This window comes from Monoraphidium neglectum, assembly GCF_000611645.1.
Source record: "Monoraphidium neglectum strain SAG 48.87 unplaced genomic scaffold scaffold00700, whole genome shotgun sequence".
Lineage (NCBI taxonomy): Eukaryota > Viridiplantae > Chlorophyta > Chlorophyceae > Sphaeropleales > Selenastraceae > Monoraphidium > Monoraphidium neglectum.
Window position 1 is genome coordinate 9,826 of NW_014012928.1, and position 9,026 is coordinate 18,851.

Below are 9,026 nucleotides of genomic sequence, written 5' to 3' on the forward strand. Positions count from 1 at the left end.
ACCTCGCCGACCGAGCCGTAGCAGATCTGGGTGCGCTGGTCGTAGGCCAGGATGGGGATGTCCAGGCCGCTCACGCACTTGCCGTCGGCGCTGCTGGCGCCGCCGGCGCTCTCCACGAGGAGGGACAGGGGGGCGACCTGGGGGGTGGCAGGGCGCGGTGGGTTGGGGGAAGGTGGTTTCGAAAGCCTGGGGGTTGGGGAGGGGGCGGCAGCGGCAGCGCGGCCTGGCGAAGCGGGGCACAGCCATTGCAAACAGCTGTGCGGAGAGGGTGGAAAAACTGCTGTAATGACCCCCACGCTCAGTATTAAAATCGTCAGTCTTCAATGTGGTAGCTTAGCACGCCGCAGGCAGACCACCATTGCAGTGAACCACATTCCAGCCACGCGCGAAGACCACACGCATGTGCATGCACAGACACAGATCCTCCTCTCTCCGGCCCTCATACACAATGTGCTTGTGCGGGTGTGAGTGAGTGAGTGAGTGAAGGAGAGCATGGGTGAGTGAGTGTCCTTTGCCTCTCTTCCCAGCCCACATGTCATGCCGCCCACCTCGAACAGGATGCGGAGCTTGGCCTTGGTGGAGGGGGAGGTAACGTTGGTGAACACACCCTTCTCCTTCACGATGATCTGGAACACGTCGGGCACCATGCCGCCGGTGTACCTGGCGCAATGCGGTCGGGCCGGGCCACCGAGAGGTGTGAGCGGGGCGGAGAGGGCGCACCATGGCCGCAAGTGACCAGCCCAGCCGCGGATGAAGGGCGTGCCGGCAGTTTCCGCAGGCCGGCACGTCCAGACTCGAGCAATGTGGCCAACGCATTCAATACATGGGCATCAATCTCAGCTGCAGGAGTGCCTGGTCATGAACATCCCTGCATCCACCACTCCACCACCCCCTCCAGCCAAGCCCCTCACCCGCCTGCCTCAAGCCGGCACCAACCCCCTCCCAGCCGCCGGCCCCAACTCTCCCGGCCGCCACGGTGCCCCACCCTCTCCATCCAGACCCCACAACGGCCCATTTCAAGAACGCTGCACCCTCTCGCAGCTGCGGTGCAGCCCGCCCAGCCGGACATTTTTGCAACACACTCACACCCCCCCCCCCACACCCACACCCAAACACCCACGCACCTGAGGGTGTACTTCTCCCCCAGGTAGTAGCTGATGAGCCGCTCGTACGCGGGGTTGTCAAAGGTGGCGCGCAGGTTCCCGGGGGCGAACAGCTTGCCCTCGCCAATCTCGGTGGTCTCCTTCACGTGCATCCACTTGCCTGGGGTTCAGGGTTTAGGGTTCACCCGGGGGGGGGGGCGGGACGGCAACACAGGGGGAGTGTCGGCGGGCGGGCGCAGCCATACACTTGAGCAGCCAGTGGAGGGGGGGCTGATCTTGCTAGCCGCTGGCTGCTGGCTGCCGGTGCGCAGAGGTACGTCCACCGCAGATTATGCGCGCCGACCCGCAGCCGCGCCAGCGTTCCAACGCTGGAGCACTGAATCTTGCCGGTCCCTTCCAAGCGCAGCAAGCTGGCCCCAACGGCGGGCCCCATTTCCGCGCACGCCGGCCCCTCTGCCGCCGCGCCCACCGTCGTCCATGAGCAGGAACTCGTGGCAGCCGGGGTAGCCGGCAATGGCGATGAGGTACACGGTGCGGGGGCCGTAGATGCCCATGCCCGCGGCGGCCTGCTGGCGGCCGGTGATGTCCTTCAGCTTGTCGCCTGGGTCGGTTTGCAGGGGGGATCAGGGGGTGCGACTGTCGGTGGCGGGGGCAGGAGTGCTGCGCGCACCAGGCGCACGAGCGTGCACCAGTCCGCGTGCTGCGCGTTCGGTGGGCCTGGTTCTGATCTACCCAGATGAAGCCCCCGCCATGACAGCGGGGCCGCCTCGTGCTGCTGGCGCACCACCGCACTAAGATACGTGTGCCGCACAGCCAGCTGTCGTCGAAAAAATTTTGTTTTGCGCCACGAGAGCCGCTCGACGTGGCAACCAGGCCCTCACCAACACTCTCCACCCCGCATCCCCCAGAAACAGCGGCCGGCCCCGCAGTCCAGCGGCCGTCAACAGGCATCAAGCCAGTGCTGCTGCCCCCGCGGCGGCGCGCCCGGCTCTCGTCTCCTGCCAAGTCCTCACCGGGCCACACGCCGAAGATGGTGCCCACGCTGAAGTTGGTGTCCACGATGGAGGAGCCGTCCAGGGGGTCAAACGCCACGCTGAAGCCCTGTCCGCCCATGTCCACGGGCTCGGGCACCTCCTCGGAGCACGCCCACTTGCACACGTGCTGCGGGGGGCGCGGGTGGGGGCGTGCGGGGCGTGTTGTTGGGGTCCGTGAAGGGGCACGGCGCAAACATTGGGCAACCCGGGACACCCAGGCCTGGGTTCAGGCCCTTGTCAATTGTTGCAAGGCGTGCAGGCAGCTGCGGCTGAATTGTTGTGCCATCCCCCGCCTTGATGCCGGGCACGCGGCCCTCATTTTGCGCAGCAATGCCATTGCAGCTCTTCTCGAGACCGGCTGCACAAGTTTGCGCAACTCTTGCCGCCAGAAGCCTCGTTTGCAACCCCACCAGTCCCCGCCATGCCGATCGACAGCCAAACGCACGCCTCGCCGCAGCGCTCAGCCTGCGGTCTGCCAGGCGCTGCTGGCTCCGCTCACCGAGTAGCGCAGCGCGTCGAACAGCAGGTTGTCGGCCAGCACGTCGATGGCCAGCTGCTCATCGCCGAAGCTGTTCACGCAGGCGGTGCCGGAGCACGACGCGGTGCGGATCTGCACGGCGGTGGGGCGGGGCAAGGGGGCGCAGGTTGAGAGGCCGAAGGGCGCTCAGGTGCCTGGGTGGGCGGCTGGCGCAGGAGCGCAGGCAGCGCCGGCAACGGCGCAGCGCGCGCAAGGGGCCTGCGGCCAGCTGCGCTAGGCCCCCAGCACGTGTCGGATGCGTATCAGAGCGGCTATTTAGTGCAATTGAGCCCCAAACGACAGCCAATGGCACCTTGAAGGCGATAGTGCGGGTGGCCTCGGCCATGCTCATCATCAGCTGGCGCAGCTTGGGGTCCGGGGTCGCGTCCACGAGGAACTCAGCCAGGCTGTCGCCAACCTGCGCGTCAAAAGGCGAGGAATGGGCTCGAGACGGCACGACAGATCGTCCCGGTGCGCATTGCGGACGTGTTAGGTCCCGTCATGCAAGCGCTGCTGCATTGCAGAGATAATCTCACCTTGGCCTTGGTAACGACCGCATGGCGGCGAGACGCAGCGCGCATGGAGCGCGGCTTCTGCGCGCTGAAGGCCTTGACGCCCGCGAACGAGCTCTGGCCGAGCGCCGAGGCCGCCACACGGACGGTCTTGGGAGCCGAAGGCCTCACGAAGGCCTGCAGGGGTCAATGGAGCTGTCAGGGGGCCGCACGTCGAGCATGCAGTAGACGCCCCGAAGGGCAAGCGCCGCGCCGCACCTTGGCCTGGGCAGCGCCCGCCATGGAGGCCTGGACACGAGACGCGATGGCAGCCATTGTGTTTGAGATCCGGTTTGGTGTCCGGGTAGGGAAAGGTGGGGTGTCAGGGCGTGCCGCAAGGAAAGTTTGCATGCGGGCAGCATGCGAACGGGTGCGGTTAGCACAGGGGTGACGTAGTGACAAGCGCAAGAGGTGTGCACAGCTCGCCCGAGCACATAGGAAGCTATTTGATATAAACCCAGAATCCAGATAATAAGACTTTTTGAATTGTTTAATGAACCCCATACCTGCACCATGCTTGCGGTAATTTGGTCCTACGTAGGCGGCCCCTTGACTGAGGCAGATCAGCCTGTGTGCAGGTGCGGCTTGAGATCACGCACATTCTGAGGGCCACCACTCTGGAGGGGTCAGCAAGAGAACGGCATGCCTTTGAGCCGGGCGTCTTGTACGCACAGCGCCATTCAAGCACCGCCCCGCCATGCACGTCCTGCACTGTTATTAGGGGTGTGCGGTAAACGGTCGCAGCCCTGGCACTGCGCGTGCCCGAACCTGCATGGGTCTGCGTAACGGTCTTGCACAATGCGGCTGGTGTAAAGTGGCGCATGCACCCAGATACATTGCGAAGGGTTTTGAGGCAAGCTGGTCAATTCTTTTAGGCACTGTGGCTGCTGTCAGGGCCAGGAGCCGAGCTGCTCGCAACTCCAGCAGCAGCAGCAGCAGCAGCAGCAGCAGCAGCAGCAGCAGCAGTAGCAGCAGCACTGATGTTGTTTTACAGCCGAAGAGCCATGCTTGGCTTGTAGAGTTGTGTACACTGCAACTTACATCATCTTGTTGCTGCCTGTAAAGCACACCGCAATCGCAATCGCACAGTGCCTGCGGTGCTGCTGCGGTGAGAAAGCAGACACACACGTTGCGCGATCGCCTCACTGCTGCCAACCAACTCAGCAGCGGCCTGACTCACTTATGCCATAAGCATCAGGTCAAGACCAGCGCTGATGACGTCAAATGGCTTGCACGCATCAGCACCGCACCGCCGTCCTGGCTGATGCAAATACGCGGCGGGTGGGGCCGGCGCTCGTCGTGCCGGCAGCAGTGCGGGGTGTGAACACCACAGCCCGCTGCACCACCGTGGGCTTGACCTGAAGCACCCGCACAACAGCCACACTAGAGGGCGATGGGCCGCCCTTCCCGAGTTCCTACATGCAAGATGGGGGGAAGAACGAATTGATGTTGAGCAGGCTCGGGGGGCACGAATGCTGCTAGATAAGAGCTGCAAATCCAGGGCAGGCACGCTAGTAGCTGGCAAGCAAAGGCAATCCTCTGGGTACACGTGCACCGCAGTCACGGCATCTGGGCTGTGAGCCACTCCAATCTGCCACTTTGCAGGCTGGCAGAGTAAGATGCGCTGCACCAAATCACCTTGAAGAACTCTAGGCGCGGCATGGGCATGTCCCCAACCGGATTCGCCAATGCCCTGCTCTCCCCGGGCATCATCATCAGCGCAGACCTGAGCGCTGGCCGCAGGAATGCCGGCGCGTAGGCAATCAGGGCCAGAAGGCTGAAGCGGCCCTGCCAGTAGGCGCGCCTGGCGCGCCGCACCACCTCAGTGACTCCAGTCATTGCAACCGGGTTTTGCTTCTTTAGAAGCAGTCTTGTTGTGGTCTGAAGCTCTGCATCTAGGCTGTGAGACTTCGAAACCCGGGTATCCGGGGTGATCACGGATGTGCAACACGGATTTAGTAATCACGACGAGAAAACCTCGTTCTTCATCTCGCATAACGAATTTGAGAAGCTACACACCTACTAGGTGCTGGTGTTGATATCACAGGGTCGTTTGACGTCACTGAGCCACTTGCAGCAGGAATGGCCCAGCATCACAAAGAGCTGGACGTGTGCCTGCCAGGGCACCAATGGGGACTGCTCCTACCAGTCTGCTATCGTGGCAAGGAAGACAAGGAAGCCGTGTGGGAGAGGCTGCACGAGTTCATACAGTCCCTGAAGGCCACGACGACGCCGGAGGAGCGCAGCTTGCTGCGCGTACATGTCGCGATTGACCAGGCAAGTGCAAGCCGGCAACAAAGGGCAGGGCTCGTTGTGTACAGCCAAGCATGTACCTGCCGCAAAATTGCACTTGCAGATACATGATTTGCTCTGCAGTCTCCAACTCATCTGCCGTCACTGCTGTTGCCGTTTCCTGCTGCAGTTTGACATCGTGTTTGATAACGGCGAGGCGCGTGCCCGGATCAAAGCGGCGCTGGCAGGCGTCGGCGTGGCCACCGCCTTCACGCTCCTCAGGTGCCAGGCGTGTATTCCATTTTTTAAAACGCCTTCATCTGTGACGATGCGCCACACTGTTTTGATGTACGGGGGAATGTGTCGGCGCCCCTATGGTCAGGATCTGCCGCCGCACACCCTGAAAATGCTGCCACACCTTTGTGCCACACACCCTGGATCCCCCTCAAAATTAGATCCCACTTTTGGCACAAGATCTGTCACATCTGGGCGCACCTGGCGGAGGCCGCAGTGGCAGGTGCGCCGGACAGCGGGTCTGCATCCAACTGCCGCTGCCTGCCTGCTGAGTTGACTAGATCCGTTTGACCGAGCGTACATCAACGTGCACATAGGGCCACTTGCATGACCAATCTACTCACAGCTGTCCTGCTTTGCCTTTCTCACAGATGGTGCAGAATTTTTTGTGCTTCTGGGTGATGACATCAAGCTGCTCGAGCGGGTGCGTGCATTTGCTGCGGGTACACCGCTGCCTTCATTCAAGCTGCGCCCTGCCACACACACCCCTGCATCATGGCCATACAGGTGATGCAACACTGCTGTCGTGAGGTTTGTCTCACCCTGCACAGTTTGATTCACAAATCTTTCCGGCGCGCACCCCTGCCCCTCCTGATCAGGGCTGGAAGGCGGAGATTGAGGCGCAGTTTGTGGATACCTCTGAGGCGCGCAACCTGCCGCTCGGCTGTGCCTGCGTCTGTTTCCGCGACACATCGTTCCCTGTCTTCCCTACTTTCCCGGTCATGCACCGCTGGCACCTGGACACCTTTGGGAGGCTCTTTCCCCCTCAGCTCGTCAACCAGCACGGCGACCCTTTCCTCTTTGAGCTCTATCGCAGGTGGCTGGGGCCAGCCACCAGGGGACTGCAGTGGTTTTCTGCGATGGGTCAGTCCAGCACGTAACATATATAATATTCTCAAGTAGCTAGACCAGGGGTGGGAAGGGCTTTTTATTACAACCTGTGAAGGCTCTCTCAGTGTGCTCCTGTGCGAGCGCGCGAGCGCGCGCACGCACGCATGAACGCACGCGCACACACACAAACTGCAATGCCTTGCATTGCGTTGTGAAACGCATCTGCACAAAACTCATTCTGCCACGCTTTCTCCATCTCTGTTCTGCAGGTGGGGTGCCAGCGCCTTCGCGTCCTCGGCAAGCCTCATCAACGGCGTCGGTGGCCTGGGGGCTGCACGCTACTGCAAGCAGGGGGCGCCGTGGCGGGACGCTCTGCTGTCAGATGCAATTGCGGTGCTGGAGCATGCGCTGGGCCCAGAGGCCGCTGGGCGCCAGCTGCGCTGCCTCAACGTCGTCGTGCCTACATACAGGTTTGTGGGGGGGGTCCGTCCCGGGGTGCAGCCTGCACGGTGGCTGGCTGAGCGTTGCTGCTGGAATCCCGTGGCTCGAGCTGGGTGTTTGGTGATATGCCCCTGCAATCAAACATACCCAACAGTCTCAGCACCAACCCAGCCTCAATCCCTATCCACCTGGTGGGGCCCCCCCAGCATCATTGCCAGTGTTTACACCGCCGTCCACACAAGCCCAATCAAACCCACCCACACCCCTCACAGGTGCAACCTTGGCGCCCTGCGCCGCATCACCCAGCTGCGCACGTCGCTCGCCGCCCGCGCGTCGCTGCACACGCTCGTCGTCGTCGACGACCCCTCCTCGCCCGCGCTGGCAGATGTGCAGGCGCTGCAGGACTGGAGCCCAAACCACCTCGTGCGCGTGTACGTGCAGCCCGCCAACATGGGCGCCAGCGACGCGCGCAATGCGGGCATGGCGCAGAGCTTCGGGGACTGGACTGTGCTGCTGGACGATGACGTGGCGCCTGACGAGCAGCTGCTCGACGCCTACCTGGGCGCAACGCTGCGGCACCCGCACGCCAAGGTGTTTGTTGGCCTGACCCAGCTGCCGGAGCCGCACTCCATGCAGCAGCACGCGCTGGTGGGTAAGGGGCGTTCAAGTTTGCGGGGGTTGTGGGTGTTGAGCGCCCTGAGCTAACTTCATGTGTGAACGTCATTCAGTACGATGTTCTTTGATTTTCTGGGGCACCAGAGCTTGTCTGCACTTTCCTGTAGTCAACACCACCCAGGCGTTGTAGTCACTGGCAGAGTCTCCCTGGGTTCATGCAGTTCAGCTCTGCACAACCTTGGAACGTCCTAAACGCTGCGATTAAATCAGGTGGCCTCCCAGATGACTTTCTTCTTCTCCATCGCGGCCCGCGAGCCCAACCCGCCCTGGGGCGTGACGGCCAACCTCTGCGTCCCCGGCCGCAGCAACAACACCGTCTGGTTCAGCGGGGCCTACCCCAAGACCGGCGGCGGCGAGGACGTGGAATTCTGCCTGCGGCTCAAGGCGCTCGCCGCCGACAAGGACGCAGCCATCGTGGCGGTGCCGGAGGCCAGGGCGCTGCACCCCTTCTGGGGCGGCGTGCTGCGCCAGGTTGCAGGCTGGGCTTCGGGCGACGTGCTCTGCTTGGAGGCGCTGCCGCACAGCACCTTCCGCGCGCTGCCCAACTGGGCCGAAGCGACGCTGCTGCTCCCGGTTGCCGCGGCCATCGGCGCGCCGCCGCTCAGCGGCGCCCTGGATGGCTGTGGCACGATGGAGCGGCTGGTGCTGCTGGCGGCCTGCGCTGCAGCCATCATGGCCGTCGAGCTGACTCTGGGCGTCGTGTCGGTGCTCCCGCGCGTGCCCCCGGCCCTTGCGCCGCCACGCCGCATGGTGATCGCTGTGCTGGCGCTCGTGCCCGCCCTGGTGCAGGACGTCGTCCGGCTGCGCTGCAAGCTGGCGCGGCTGCGCTTCACGCAGATCTGCCTCTGCTTTGACTGGATGGATGGCCAACGCGACCACGTTGCTGCCACCCAGTTTGGCCTTCTCGTGCGCAATGTCTGCTGGGCTGTCGCCGTGTGCTGCGTGCTTTTTTGGTCCAGGCTGTCGGCCGGCACGCTGGCTCTGGCCGCGTCTTTCCTGACGGCTGCTGTGCTGCTGTTTGCGCGCTCCCAGCGCATCAACCATCGGCGGCTGTTCTGCCGCGACTACCTGTCGGCCCTGCGGCCGCTGCCGCTGCCAGAGGACGGGCCTGTGCCGTTTGTGGTGCTGGCCTACCAGAGGACCGGCACCAACCTGCTGTGCGGCATGCTCCACAACCACCCAGAGGTGCGAGCGCTGGTGGCGGCGAGGCTGCAATGATCCAATTTTCTGTGGGTTGATGCCGTGCCGTGCTGGACGGATGTTGGCGGTGATGTCATGCGGCAACATTTGCATGAAAATTCATAGGGGGGCTAAGAGCAATTGATGGAATTTCACTAGTGATTGCTTG

General features: G+C 63.1%; 2 protein-coding genes across 2 annotated transcripts in view; one reads left to right on the plus strand and one right to left on the minus strand.

Annotated features, from left to right (window-relative positions):
• The window catches only part of MNEG_4881 (Sedoheptulose-1,7-bisphosphatase), a gene marked incomplete at both ends in the record, with an annotated part of 8,139 nt that extends 4,658 nt beyond the window's left edge, over nt 1–3,481 (minus strand). Inside the window, 9 exons of the mRNA XM_014046642.1 lie at nt 12–137; nt 549–660; nt 1,125–1,263; nt 1,573–1,704; nt 2,117–2,264; nt 2,637–2,747; nt 2,968–3,072; nt 3,191–3,343; nt 3,425–3,481. Coding sequence (XP_013902096.1) covers nt 12–137; nt 549–660; nt 1,125–1,263; nt 1,573–1,704; nt 2,117–2,264; nt 2,637–2,747; nt 2,968–3,072; nt 3,191–3,343; nt 3,425–3,481 — 1,083 coding nt within the window. The remainder of the gene's footprint in view (nt 1–11; nt 138–548; nt 661–1,124; nt 1,264–1,572; nt 1,705–2,116; nt 2,265–2,636; nt 2,748–2,967; nt 3,073–3,190; nt 3,344–3,424) is intronic.
• A 2,621-nt stretch (nt 3,482–6,102) lies between these two features.
• MNEG_4882 (hypothetical protein) lies at nt 6,103–8,896 on the plus strand (the record flags this gene model as incomplete). The annotated part of the gene is made up of 4 exons (XM_014046643.1): nt 6,103–6,155; nt 6,832–7,032; nt 7,276–7,651; nt 7,889–8,896. 4 exons carry the CDS (start codon nt 6,103–6,105, stop codon nt 8,894–8,896), a joined length of 1,638 nt encoding a protein of 545 aa, XP_013902097.1.
• Nucleotides 8,897–9,026: the final 130 nt, after the last annotated feature.